Raw genomic sequence first — 14,933 nt, 5'->3', positions numbered from 1 at the left:
AGCGAACGAGAGGCCAGCCTACCTCGACACAACGCTTGTCAGCATGGATTGTGCTTTGCATACGCACGTGCTATGAGCTTGCCAACGTACCAGCCCCGGAGATCCGGGCTCACTCGACTAGGGCCCAAGCGTCCTCATTGGCTTTCTTGGCGCAGGTTCCACTCCAGGAAATCTGTAAAGCGGCCACCTGGTCGTCGGTGCATGCATTCACAGCCCACTACGCGATCCATCATCAGACCAGGGAGGACGCGGTGGTCGGCAGGGCTGTGCTTCAATCGATTGTTCCTTGACTCCTACCCTCCTCCAATGGTAAGCTTGTGAGTCACCTAATGTGTAATGGACGTGAACAATCACTCGAAGAAGAAAAAAACGGTTATTTACCTTCTGTAACTGTTGTTCTTCGAGATGTGTTGTTCACGTCCATTACACTTCCCACCCTCCTTCCCCTCTGTTGGAGTCACCGGCAAAACCAAGGGAGGGTCGGGCCTGCAGGGATATATATACCCTAGAGCGGGGCGCCGCTCTGGCGGGAAGGGGGGGCCCTGCCAGCCCGACGGGAGCCGCTGAGGGAAAAAGTTTCTGACGTCCGTGCACGCGGCGCGCGCACACCTAATGTGTAATGGACGTGAACAACACATCTCGAAAAACAACAGTTACAGAAGGTAAGTAACTGTTTTTTCCTGGCAGTTGGGATGGGGGGAGGAGCAACCAGCAGCCCCTGCCTTCAGCAGCCATGGGGAGGATCGCTGGATGAGTGTGGAGCCAGGGGATACTGATTTCACTCTCAGCAGGATTTAAGGGAAAGGAAGAATCAGTGCCGGTGTGAGCCCACTGGGGGCCTTAAGCAGGAATATCCCCCCCCCCCAACACATACTAATAATTAATAGGGGCTCCCCTGAGTTCCTCAGGCCCCGAAACAATTGCTTAGTCCGCTTATGTCTAGCGGGGGGGAAGCAGGGCCGAGGGGAATCAGTGCCTCCCAGGACAGCGGCGGGGTCTTTCTCCTCTCCGCAACGGGGTGCCCGGGTTCTCCTCTCTCCCGGCCCGGCTCTGAGCGCCTGAAGTGCGGCGTCCCGCGTGGGGGAGGCGCTGCGGGGCCGGGCTAGGCGGGGAGTCTCCTGGCGCCGCAGCGCGAATCCCGGCCGCGGTGTCCCCGGGGAGGGAGCGGCGGCTCCGCGTCCAGGCTCCTCCCCCGCGGCCGGGCCGGGCCGCGATGCGAGCGGGCCGGAGGGAGGAGGTGGCGGCGGCGGCACGATGTGGCTGCGGCCCGAGGAGGTGCTGCTGAAGAACGCGCTCAAGCTCTGGGTCACCCAGAAGAGCAGCGGCTACTTCGTCCTCCAGCGGCGGCGCGGACACGGGGACGGCGGGGGCCGCTTCACCGGTACCGGCCGGGGCTGGGGAGGGAGCCGCCCAGGTGGGGCCCGCCGGGCCATTGCCCCCCGGAGCCGCGGGCCCCGCCGGGCTGGGGAGGGAGGGGAAGCGGGAGCGCCCCGCATGCCCTGTGCCTGGCACCGCAGCGGGCGGCGGCCCCGGGCTCAGGAATCAGCTGGTTCCGGTCGGGACAGCGGAGCGGCTGCTGCTGCCCGGGGGAGCCCGGAGCAGGCTCTTTGTTCCGTGTCCTGGCGGGCTCTGATGGAGGCTGGTGCTGGGTTCAGCGCGGAGACGGGGCCAGGGGTGTGTGTCTGTGGCTGCGGAGCGGGTCACTGCCGAGGGTCCAGCTGCGGCGGGTTCCTGCTCGCCGGGGGCTCCGGGGTCTGCGTGCGGCCATGGGGGTGGCCCTTTCAGAGTCACCAGTGCTGGGGTGGTTTGTTCTGGCGGCTCGATAAGATATTTGGTAAAATGCTCCTTCCGGGCTGCTGGAAAATCTCTCCCTTTAAGGTGAGAAAAAGATGTTGAGGATTGTTGTGGGTAAAGCACTGAAAAACCATGGGCTGTTTGTTCAGCTGCAGCCGGAAAGCAAACAGAATCCTATTGTCCGCCTGCTTCGGTACAAAACAAAAGCGTGTCCCGCTTTATAAAGTACTTGTTAAACTCCGTAAGAAATAATGCGTGCAGTGCTGATCACCCTGCCGTAAGAATGTGAGTTATTGCCTTGCAGGGAGTGTTGCCTTTGTCTTCTATGAATGTTAGCAGGTTTAAATAATCCAGACGACAAGGAGAGGGTAAGGAATTCTTAAAGGTAACCAAAAACACTAAGTTAGTGCATAGACTCCATTCTAATGGACAGTGTAGAAAAACTAAGAAAAATAGAAGTTTTCAGGATAGGTGGATTAACCTGGAATGAAAGGAGAGAGATGCTGGTGAGAAGAGTGAGCCCAAACAAACAAACAAACTCCCATACTGTTCTTATACAAGCATTGAGTGAAAAACACACACAATTATGGTGGTTTAAATTTCCTTCATGCATGTGTTGCAATATATTAAGTGCTGGATGATCTGTATTTCCTTTTTTAAAATAAAGGATTGATTCTTCAGAGTTCTTTGACTCTGACCAAGTCTCTTGAAACTTGGTAAGTTCAACATCAATTCAAGGGGAGCTGTACTAGTGTAACTACCCAGGTTAAAAGAATGAGAAGTACTTGTGGCACCTTAGGGTACATCTACACTACAGGGGGGAGTCGATTTAAGATACGCAAATTCAGCTACGTGAATAGCGTAGCTGAATTCGACGTATCGCAGCCGACTTACCCCGCTGTGAGGACGGCGGCAAAATCGACTTCTGCGGCTTTCTGTCGGCGGCGCTTACTCCCACCTCCGCTGGTGGAGTAAGAGCGCTGATTTGGGGATTGATTGTCGCGTCCCGATGGAACGCGATAAATCGATCCCCGAGAGGTCGATTTCTACCCGCCGATTCAGGCGGGTAGTGTAGACCTAGCCTTAGAGACTAACACATTTATATGGGCATAAGCTTTCATGGGATAAAACCCACTTCATCCACTGCATGCATCCGAGGTTAGTGAAAATTACAAATGCTTCACAGTTTTCTTATGGAATTGACATCAAACCTCCTCCTCTTTTTGCTGATACAAACTAACACAGATACCACTCTGTACCCAGGTTAGTGATTGAAACAAAAGGGGTATATTAGCATTTGTCTTAAAATTTCACTTCTTTGAGCTACCACAAATGCAGCTTTTTAGTACAGACTGGCCGCAATCATTTTAATGACCATGTTGTCAAATTCTGCTTTAAGCAGGTCTAGCCATTATGGTGGTTATTTGCTGCTTCATATACACACGAAAAGCAGCAGTGATAATACAGATGGATGAAGAAAAGCAATTGCCCAGAGCTATCCTTTGGGATTTCTAAAAATGAAAGGGGTAGAGCCACTCAAGATTGATTCTATCCACCCCTGCTGGGAACTGCACAAACAAATCACAAAAAACCTTGCAGTCAGTAATATCAAAGATAGATCTGAGGAAAATCACCTTGAGTGATGTGGCTCGGATGTGATTAACTAATGAAACAAGAGGAGCTTCACAAATTCAGAACTAAAATTGATTGAGACGGGCCAAGAAAATGATTTGGTGGCAGTTATCTGCATGTACTTTCTTAATGCTCATAGGATTTCTGTCATCCTATCAAATATACATGGTGAAAAATTAGATTTAGTAGTGCATTTGCAACTTCATATTTCCATTAAATAGCTTCCAACCTACATTTGCATTTTTACTTCATTTGACTGTACAAAATGTTTATTTAGCACCTTAGTTGTGCATGGTACTTTTAGAAAATATGAAAACAATGGATCATATTCCGCTCTAAATTGCGACAGTGTAAATCTGGAGTAATTTCAGTGGGATCAGTGAGTTATACCAGGTTAACTCTAGAGTAATTGAACAGAATTTGGTCCAAAGTCCTTGCTCTGAGAAGTTTACAATCCAGATTAGACCAAAACATGAAGAATATGATAATACATCATGTTGGGGATGGAGAAAGACAGCGGCAAGCAAAAAGAGGAAGGAATTCTGCTCTTCAATTAGTCTGACTTCTGAAGAAAGAAGATTGTAGTCTGTATCTTAATTTTTTTAAATTCAGATTTCTTATGATGGATTGTAATTTAAAGAAAGCTGAGCTATTTAAATCTCTCAAACTTTTTTTATTCCTTAATAGACACTTTTAAAGGCTACTGTGTTTATTTGATGTACCAAAGGTAGAATTGTTCTATGATTCTTGTCCGTATGTGGCGTTGTCTTCTGTTATCTCCGTTTTATTTGGAGTCTGTGTCTTTCCTGGCTATGTAGGCATTCACTGTTTGTCACCATGAATGCTTAATTCTGATTCAGTAGACCGAGGTTGTCATGTTACAATTGTGTAACTTTCATGAAATCCTGGCCCAGTTGAAGTCAAGGGGATAGGATCAAGATTTAACCCCTAGGGCAGGGGTCTCAAACTCAATTTATCTTAGGGCCTCTAATCCTCCCAGCGGGCCAATAATGTCATTCATGCCAGCCAGAACCCACCTCCCACCTGCCTAAGGCTCTGGGAGGGAGTTTGGGTCAGGGAGGAGGTCTGGGGTAGGGGATTGGGGTGCCGGGTGCAGGCTCTGGGAGGGAGTTTGGATGGGGAAGGGGGTCTGGGGTGTAGGCTCTTGGCTGAGGTAGGGAGTGGGGGTGTAGGAGGAGGGAGTGGGGTTGCAGGCTCTGGGACGGAAGAGGGGGGTGGGGTTCAGGCTATAGGAGGGAGTTTGGGAGTTAGAGGGGGTGGGATGCGGGCTCTGGGAGGGGGTCAGGGGTGTGATGCTTACCTGGGGCTCCAAGGCGGAGCACTGCTGCCCCCAGGCACCGCCCCCGCAGCTTCCCATTGGCCGCAGGGGCGGTCGGGATGGGGGCAGTGCACAGAGGCACAGCCCAGCTCCGCCCTGGGGCCGCAGAGAGGGGCCGGCAGCCACATGGAGCGAGCACACAGGAAGCCGCTCAGCTCTGCTGCGATGCTGGTGGTGAATGGGGCCCCGGGCTGTTTTAAATTGCCCGGGGAAGGGGGGGTAGGCGCCCTGGGGCGGTAGGCAGGGCCAAGGGAGAGACCCGGCCCCAAAATTGCTGGAGCCCCTAGGGCCACATTGGGGAGGTTCTTGGGCCACAGATGGCCCATGGGCGGGGATTTTAAGACCCCTGCCCTAGGGTTTATATTATGTTTTTCCTCCTTGTGTGGAACATATCATTCCTTGATTGCAGGGATGATAGAGATTAATTTTCAGATCTAAAAATAGCTTCTACAGCTGTTAGTTTTAGGACCAAGTTGATCATGTTGCTGAAATCACAAATGTGAAGTTTCTACTTCTGAGCTTTCCATGGCAGACACCCGCAAGTTTAAAATAAAAAATTGATGTTTGTTGTCTAGCTAAGTTCCTGGTGCATCCTATTGGCTGAATGCAGAAGCTAAATCTGCAGTGTATACAATCTTTTTGTATAAGGCTAGCATAAATCTGTTTTGGCTGACTAACTGAAAACACCCTTTCTCTTTCTATCCTCTTAATTTCCTCCATCTTAAGAAAATTAATCGTATTTCTTTAATCAGCTTTTGTTTGTATTGTAGAAGGGCCTAGAGGTTAGGTGCGTCTTACAAATGGAAAACAATACATAGAAAAAATTAAGTGCACTTTATGATGAACATAAGCAAAATGTTACAATTCTCTTTTACTTGGAACAGTCAAAAATTAGCATGATGGTGGGAAACAAAGTGAAAGAAAATAGTTAAAACCAGTGTGAAACTTTCAGTGTAAAAAAATTTAAAAAAAAAAGTTTGTTCAGTGATGGGAAAAATGGCTTGAAATTTCTAGGACTTTTAAATAGACTCTAAAAATAGATTAAAGAAATGTCACCCACATGGGAAGAGATTACACTACTTATTTTTTATAGCAGGTGTCTGAGTCAGGAGTTTTGGGTTTTGTTTCCGGCTCCATCATTAACTTAGTGAAAACTGAGTGCTTACCTCACAAGGTTTGATAGGTGGTATGCTTCCAGATGAAAGATTCAATAAAAATGCAAAGTACTATTATTAGTAGAGCCATCTTTGACTTTAAAATTATACAACAGTTCACTGCCCTAACTTTGATAAATCATGGAGGTTGTTTTTTAAAGGAGGGATCAGATGTCACTTAATACATTTTAATGTGCACAAAGGCATGTAAGCCACCGTGATAGTATATGATGTTTTCACTGTGCCTGTGCGTGAACAACTGCTTTTGGGTCCATTCTTTATTTACTTACTCACTCTTCTTTCCAACCCATTTCACTCTTCTTTCCAGGTTAATCTATCCAGAAAGTACAAATAAACCTAACACAGCACAGCAGAAGAATATATTTTGTTTAGATATATTCTTTTTTCATCCCCAAAGAATTGAACTATAGGGTAGACATATGTCACATGAAAGCACTAGTCTTTCATGTCTGTTTTTGTCATTAGGGTAGTGTATTTGTATTGAACTTTGAACAGGTGTGTACATAAGAGAAACATATAACCTCTACGGTCACTTAATCTTCTGCATACTAGCAAAGTTCACTGATACAAGTTGGGGTTGCAGGTGGTGTGGAAAACTGGCCTACTTTCATACAAGAGAAGGTGAGAGGAGATCTCTTAATCTGCTGATCACCCTCTTTGTGTAATTTGTTTTCTAGACTTGCTAGGGACCTGATACAGCAAAGCAGTTAACCAAATGCTTAACCCTGAGCATGTGAGTAGTCCCCTTGACTTCAGTGGAACTACTCACATGCTTAAGTGCTTTGCTGGATCAGGATATAGGCAGGAAATCTGAAATGTATTCTGGAAAGCGCGTGTTTCAGGATGAAATTATCCACAAATTAACTTTAATCAAGATGTAATTCAGTAGCTCTGGCTGATTCTGGGGTTGTATATAAATATAACTGAAGAAATCCTTTTGTAGTAGATCGCGTACGTTGTTGCTCTGGAAAAGGTGGGAGCTGGTTGAACTTGAACTTAATAACTAAGATATGTGCTGGTATTTTTCTGTAGTCTCTGTGAAGAATCTATGGTTTCCTTAGGTCAGAGGTGGGCAAACTACGGCCCGGCCCTCGAGCTGCTGCTGGGGAGCAGGATCGGGGGCTTGCCCCGCTCTGCACGTGCCGTGGCTCCCGGAAGCAGCGGCATGTCCCTGCTTTGGCTCCTATGCATAGGGGCAGCCAGGGGGCTCCATACGCTGTCCCCGCCCCAATTACCGGCTCTGCAGCTCCCGCAGCCAAGGGGGGACATGCCACTGCCGCCTGGAGCCTGCACCCCAACCTCCTCCCGCACCCCATCCCCCTGCTCCAGCCCTGATCCCCCTCCTGCCCTCTGAACCCCTTGGTCCCAGCCTGGAGCACCCTCCTACACCCCAAACTCTGCACCCCCAGCTGGAACCCCCCCCCCCCCGCACCCCAACCCACAGCCCAGAGTTCCCCCACCCTGAACTCCTCATTTCTGGCCCCACCCCAGAGCCCACACCCCCAGCCGGAGTCCTCAGCCCCTCCTGCACCCAACCCCCAATTTCGTGAGCATTCGTGGCCCGCCATACAATTTCCATACCCAAATGTGGCCCTCAGGCCAAAAAGTTTGTGCAGCCCTGCCTTAGGTAAATGGTAATCTCTGGTTGTCCATAAGAAGTATAATCAAGAGTAGTGTCAAATCCGTCTCATTTATAGTAATATAATGTCAGAGTGCCTTCGTCGCACAGACTGAGGCTGTGGCACTACTGTCATTTTCATGAGAGGATGTTGGAAGTTTCAACTCAATCCTCATTTGATTGGATTAGTACTGTGTATTCTGTTCAAAGCAAAAGAACATTTCCTGTAATTTTAATGTCTTGTTTAACTTTTTGTATTTTAAGATTTGGAATGTTGGATTAATAACATTCAATGCAAAGCTATTGATTATTTTCCCACTCCTTCCCCAATAGCTAACTAGTTGCAAATTTTGTTTATGCAGTATTCCATATTCTTACATATTACTTGTGTCCAACAGAATTCTAAGTGTTTTTTTTTTATGTCCTCTAAATATTTGTAGGGTTGTTTTTATAACCCAGGGAAGAAAAATTGTATACCAGAGGTTTACACTTATGGACACAACTTACCGTATATACTCGTTCATAAACCGATTTTTTTTTTTTAGTAAAAAAGGGAAGCACCAGAGAAAGGGGTCGGCTGATGAATGGGTATAGAGAGGGAGAGGTGGGACACAGTCCCTCCCCCCAACAGAGGGAGCAAGGAGAGGCAGCACAGCCAGCAGAGACAGAAGGGAAGAGGCGGGGCCAGAGTCTCTCCGCTTCTGGCCGCACTGCTCTCCCCTCAGCCTCGGAAGCAGCTGCAGCCGTGCCGCTCAGTCCCACCCCACAGAGCAGGCTGTGGCCGCGCCACCCGGCCTGCCGGAGCACACTGCAGCCGTGCCGCCGGCCCAGCCCGCTGGAACATGCTGCAGCCCCGCTGCCCGGTCTGGCCCGCTGGAGCAGGCTGTGGCCGCGCTGCCCAGCCTGCCGGAGCAGCTCCAGCCAGGCCAGAGACATCCTCCCCTGGCCCTCCCCAGATAACGTGGGAAGGGATGGTATGGGGAGAGTGTAGGGGTCCTGAGCTAGGGGTGAGGTCATGTGGGGGGTGGTCATAGGGGTTACTCCCCTGACTCCCAGCTTCTCCGCTCCAAAAAATTTCCCCACCAGTTGCTGTCGCGGCCTGTCAGGGTAAGCAGCTGGTGCGCCGGGACACTTTGTTTACTTAGGTTTACCTCCATGCCTGCAGACGCTCGAGGTAAACAAACCATCTCGGCCCACCAGTGGCTTATCCTGATGGTCCAGGAGCCAAAGGTTGCTGACCCCTGAATTATAGGGTTGGCTTATGAACGGGTCATAAAAATTTTCCATTTTTACTTATACATCTTGAGGGGGGGGTGTCGGCTTATAAACGAACCAGTTTATGATCGAGTACATATGGTAATCTGTTCCATTTGCTTTTTCCCTTTCAAATGCAGCATTCTTCTTTCAGCTGAAAAATTATGATTGTATATTAGTAAAATGCAGCAATAAAATTAGATTATTTATTCATATTTTACATGTAAATATAACTTTTTAATAGGTTTATTCACTTAGTTTTCCATTTTCTTGTAAATTCTGGGGTAGGGGTAGTGAATAGTATGCTCAGAAATGCTGTGTGATGATGATCAGCCCCTGAACTTCCATGGTGCGTTGAGTTGTGTTCAGCTCTGCTGAGAATGACTCAGTATAAGCTAAATATGACAATAAGAAGCCCCACAAAAAAAGTGACTTTTTTCTAGTAAGAGCAGGTTTGGTCAGATTCTCACCTATTGACTTGTTAAGTTGATGGATGGACTTTTTGTATTAAAAATTTATTCCTAGTGTAGGATTGTGTGTGTGTGTACAATAGATGGTGTTCTTATAGGTTCATTTAAGACTACGTAAGCTCTCCAATAATAACAGAGTCAGAGTACAGTACAGTAACTGGTTACAATTCAGTTTTCCTCTGACTTTGTTACAACACAGTTCCAGTTTGTTGCATAAATGTGACTTTAACTGTGTTCCCTAAACGGGAATATAAAGCATAACCAAGACTTTAGCTCAGTTAGAAACATGAGTGTAGTCTATTTACTCTACAAACTAGAAACAGTGTCATAAGCAAATCCTTTCAGTCCAATTGTATAGATAGGGCATTAGTGTTCTTCATAATTCTAGTTAAGCACAGTTAGACTACAAAGCAAATCTGACAGGTTCTAGCCCAAATTTACTATAATACAAATAGAAGTTGATGTATGTTACCTCAGAACACATGTTTTATAAAGTCCTGAAATATGAAATAACAAACTAATACTTCTTTAAGAATGTTTCTCCCCATCTGCCTTGTCTTAAGGTGATATGGCCCAGTAGTCTACAGAGCAATTAGTTCAATAGCGTAAGGTAAAAATGATATGGGAAAGTTCATTCAGAGTGCATTTGATTATTTTTATATAGTATTTTTCAACCAGTCAGCAAAGGGGAAAAGATGTCCAGAATCAAAACCTAAGGAAGGCAGGGGTAGGCGTGAGGGGGTTGAGGAGTTGTCAGAAAGTTCTGAAGGTGGTGAGCCTGCTGCTGCCACCTTGACTCCCAGCTCCTGTAGTGCAGGCGAGTCTCTTGGCTCTCATACCTGAATTATACTGAATGGCTGTCTCGACTAGGAGAGAAATCAGAGAGAGTTGCACCCCAGTGTAGGAGGAAGTAGACTATACACTGATGAAATTGTTCAGTTATAGATGGCTTTACTGGGTAAAAAATCATGGAGGATTGTGAGAAGCTGCAAAAGTGTGGAAATGCATTAAGGAATTTGGCAGTATCATTGAAGGTGACATTTAATTCTAAGTGTAAAGCAACACTAGTAAAAATAATCAGTATTTCTTATATACTGATAGTCTCTGCATGCTCCTTTAGGAAAGTAGACTTGGGGGAGGTCTACACTTAAAACACTGCATCAGCACGGCACAGCTGTGCTGTTGTAGCACTTAAGTGAGGATGCTCCTATGCTGACGGGGAGCTTCTCCTGTCGGTGTAGTTAATCCACCTCCCCGAGAGGTGGTATCTATGTCGACGGGAGAAGCTCTCCTATTGACACAATGCTGTCTACAAGGTGGGCTAGGTCGATATAACTAAGTTGCTCAGGGTTGTGGATTTTTCAGACCCTTGAGCAACGTAGTTACACTAATATTGGTCTGTAGTGTAGATCTGGCCTCAGAAGCTGTAGAAAATAGGTTTTGATCAATTCATAGCAATAGTTAAAGTGAATAAGATATTAGGGTGCATTTAAAAAAATGCCATCTTAATGCAAAATGCAAAGCATCTGTTCTCAAGTTGTTGCCCACAGATCTCCTTCTGGTAGTCCAGAGAGAGCTGGCTGGTCACAGGGTGCTGGTTCCCTTCTTTATTTCCAGTTGCCAAATTATTTACTGCATTTTGATTTAGAATAAAAAAGTGTCCATGCTAGAGTCTAGATTCCTTTTCCAGAAACAAAAAATATAATATAAGCAAAATTAAAGCCAGCAGCTGCTATGCATCTTCCAGCCAAAAATAATAAACTATGATAAAGTCCAGTCCGAACAATATCCCCATTCCTCACAAACATTAGCCCTTACTATGCCTGTTCCTCCTCCAACACCTGTGCAAATAACGAGGCGTTTAGCATACTCCAAAATTCAAACTATTTCAGACCAAGGGCGTGAGTAGGCCACAAAGTTGAGGTCCCTTCCTGGAAAGCATCATTCTGTTAACAGCTTCTTATGCTGAGGGACTCCACATTAAATGTCCCCATTGATAGCAGCTGTTGCAGTATGGCTCATGGAGAGGTCTCAAGAAGGGAGGTTCTAAGCCAGTTAGGGCTTCACAGGTCACAACCAACATCTTGGACTCAAATTGGGAACCGATGTGTGGATGAGACGATAGTGTTAATAGGAGGGATTTAAGTTTATTATTCCCTATTGGGAAAGGAGAAGCTTATACAGGAAGGATGGGCTCCACCTATACCAAAATAGAACCAGATTGCTGGCATATTTAATGAAAAACTCCCCCATGACTTTTTTAAACTAAGGGCTGTGGGAAAGCTGACAGGTGCGGAAGAGCATGTGTTTCAGACAGACACATACCTAATGGGAGGATCTATTAACAGGGATTCTTTATATCGGGGTGGGCAAACTATGGCCCAGGGGCCACATCCGGCCCTACACACGTTTTAATCCGTCCCTCAAGCTCCCACTGGGAAGTGGGGTCTGGGGCTTGCCCGGCTCCGGCACTCCAGCCGGGGAGCAGGGTTGGGGTCTTGCCCCACTCCATACTGCTCCTGAAAGCAGCGGCATTTTCCCCCCCCCCTCCACCCCTATGTGTAGGGACAGCCAGGGGGCTCCACATGCTGCCCCCGCAGCTCCCATTGGCCGGGATCTGCAGCCAATAGGAGCAGCGCCTGTGGACAGGGCAGCGCGCAGAGCCGCCTGGCTGCACCTCTGCATAGAAGCTGGAGGGGGGACATGTCGCTGTTTCTGGGAGCTGCTTGAGGTAAGTGGTGCCCGGAGCCTGATCCCCTCCCATGCCCCTTCCCCAGCCCTGATCCCCCTCCCGCCCTCTGAACCCTTAGATCCCAGAGTGGAGTACCCTCCTGCACCCCCAACCCCTCATCCCCAGCCCCACCTCAGAGCCTGCACCCCCAGCCAGAGCCCTCTCTCCCCTCAGCCCCCAATTTTGTGAGCATTCATGGCCCGTCATACAATTTTCCTTACCAGATGTGGCCCTCGGGCCAAAAAGTTTGCCCAGCCCTACTTTATATCCTGGTAAAGAGGACAGAAGTTGATAAAATACAAGTAGGAGCTGAAGAGAAACAGTCAAACGAAAGAGTCCCATTCAATTACATCACATGAAGGCAGACAACTAAATAAAATTGACAAATTTTATAAGTGCTTGTACACAAATGCAAGATATCTAAATACTAAGATGGGTGAACTTTAGCGCCTGGTATTAGGTGAAGATATTGATAAATAGGTATCACAGCAAGTTTGTGGAATGATGATAACCAGTGGGACATGTTAATACCATGGTATATAATATATAGGAATGACAGAGTAGATCACGCTGGTGGGAGAGTTGCATTATATGTGAAAAAAAGACAAGAGTCAAATAAGGTGAAAATCTGAAATGAATCAAACTGCACCATAGAATTTCTATGGCTATACATTCCATGCTTGAATGATAAGAGTACAGCAGTGGGACTATATTACTGTCCACCCAACCAGGATAGTGTCGGTGACTGTGAAATGTTCCAGGAGAGTAGGGAGGCTACAAAAACAGAAAACCCAATAACAATGGGGGATTTCAACTAACCCCATATTGACTGGGTACTTGTCACCTTAGGATGGAATTCAGAGAGAGAATTTCTAGACACCATTAATGGTGACTTCCTGGGAACAGCTAGTCCTGGAATCCACCAGAGGAGAGGCAATTCTTGATTTAGTCCTAAGTGGCGCAGAGGATCTGGTCCAAGAGGTAAATATAGCTGAACCATTCGATAATAGTGACTATAATATACTGTAATTAAACATCCTTCGGGTGGGGAATACCAAAGATACGCATTTAAATTAAAAAATGGGAACTACACAGACATGAGGAAACTAGTTAAACGGAAATTAAAAGGAACAGTGATGAGTGAAATGCTGGCAAGCTGCATGGAAATTAAAAAAACCAAAACAATAATAGAGGCTCAAACTGTACGTATACCCAAATTTAAAAAACTAAACAGTAAGAAGACCAAAAAATGCCATCATCGCTAAACAGAATAAAAGAGGTGGTTAGAGACAAAAAGATATTGTTTAAAAATTGGAAGTCAAATCATAGTGAGGAAAATAGAAAGGAACGTCTGTCAAGTCAAGTGGAAAAGTATAATTAGGCAGACCTAAAAAGTATTTGAAGAGCAACCTAGCAAAAGAGACACAAACTAATATTAAAATTTTTTTATGTACATCAGAAGCAGGAAGCCTGCCAAACCGTCAGTGCAGCCACATGATGTTCAAGGTGCTAAAGGAGCACTCCAGGAAGGTAAACCCATTGCAAAGAAGCTACATGAATTCTTTGCAATTGGTTTTCTCCATAGAGGATGTGAGGTAGATTCCCACACCTGAGCCATTCTTTCTGGGTGACAGATTTGAGAAACTGTCCCAGATTGAGGTGTAAATAGAGAAGGTTTGGAACAAATTGATAAATGAAACTAAGAAGTCCCCAGGTCCAGAAGATATTCACCTAAGAGTTTTGAAGGAACTCAGAAATAGAATTGAAGAACTACTAACTGGTATAATCAATGAGGGGAATCCTTGTGGCACCTTAGAGACTAACAAATTTATTTGGGCATAAGCTTTCATGGGCTATAACCCACTTCATCAGATGCATGGAGTGAAAAATACAATAGGCAGGTATAAATATACAGCGCATGAAAAGATGGGAGTTGCCTTACCAAGTAGGGGGGGTCAGTGCTAACAAGGCCAATTCAGTCAGGGTGGATGTGGCCCATTCCCAACTGTTGACAAGAAGGTGTGAATATCAACAGAGGGAAAATTACTTCTTGTAGTGACCCAGCCATTCCCAGTTTTTATTCAGGCCTAATTTGATGGTGTCAAGTTAGCAAATTAATTCCAGTTCTGCAGTTTCTTGTTGGAGTCTGTTTTTAAAGTTTTTTTTGTTGAAGAATGGCCACTTTTAAGTCTGTTATTGAGTGTCCAGGGAGATTGACGTGCTTTCCTACTGGTTTTTGAATGTTACAATTCTTGATGTCTGATTTGTGTCCATTTATTCTTTTGCATAGAGATGTCTGGTTTGGCCAGTGTACATGGCAGATGGGCATTGCTGGCACATGATGGCATATATCACATTGGTAGATGTGCAGTGAATGAGCCCCTGATGCTGTGGCTGATGTGGTTTGGTCCTTGAATAGATATGTGGGCAGAGTTGGCAACGGGATTTGTTGCAGGGATTGGTTCCTGGATTAGTGTTTTTGTTGTGTGGTGTGTAGTTGCTGGTGAGTATTTGCTTCAGGTTGGGGGGCTGTCTGTAAGCGAGGACTGGCCTGTCTCCTAAGGTCTGTGAGAGTGAGGGATTGTCCTCCAGGATAGGTTGTAGATCCTTGATGATGCACTGGAGAGGTTTTAGTTGGGGGCTGTAAGCGATGGCTAGTGGCGTTCTGTTCCTTTATTTGTTGGGCCTGTCCTGTAGTAAGTGACTTCTGGGTACCCTTCTGGCTCTGTCAATCTGTTTTTTCACTTCCCCAGGTGGGTATTGTAGTTTTAAGAACACTTGATAGAGATTTTGTAGGTGTTTGTCTCTGAGGGATTGGAGCAAATGCAGTTGTATTTTAGGGCTTGGCTATAGACAATGGATAGTGTGGTGTGGTCTGGATGAAAGCTGGAGGCATTTAGGTAAGTATAGCGGTCAGTAG

At 46.4% G+C, this 14,933-nt stretch overlaps 1 protein-coding gene across 2 annotated transcripts in view; it reads left to right on the top strand.

The window, feature by feature from the left end:
- Positions 1-1,163: 1,163 nt before the first annotated feature.
- TBC1D8 (TBC1 domain family member 8) overlaps positions 1,164-14,933 on the top strand; it is an 84,736-nt gene continuing 70,966 nt past the window's right edge. Inside the window, exon 1 of one of the 2 annotated variants that reach the window (XM_054009843.1) lies at positions 1,164-1,381. In XM_054009843.1, coding sequence (XP_053865818.1) covers positions 1,255-1,381 — 127 coding nt within the window. In that variant the 5' untranslated portion in view covers positions 1,164-1,254. The remainder of the gene's footprint in view (positions 1,382-14,933) is intronic. The other variant, XM_054009852.1, reaches the window with a different exon arrangement.

The sequence above is a fragment of the Malaclemys terrapin genome, chromosome 1, assembly GCF_027887155.1.
Source record: "Malaclemys terrapin pileata isolate rMalTer1 chromosome 1, rMalTer1.hap1, whole genome shotgun sequence".
Classification (NCBI taxonomy): Eukaryota; Metazoa; Chordata; order Testudines; family Emydidae; genus Malaclemys; species Malaclemys terrapin.
The sequence above is the reverse complement of the archived record's forward strand: the minus strand, read 5'-3'. Positions and strand labels throughout refer to the sequence as shown.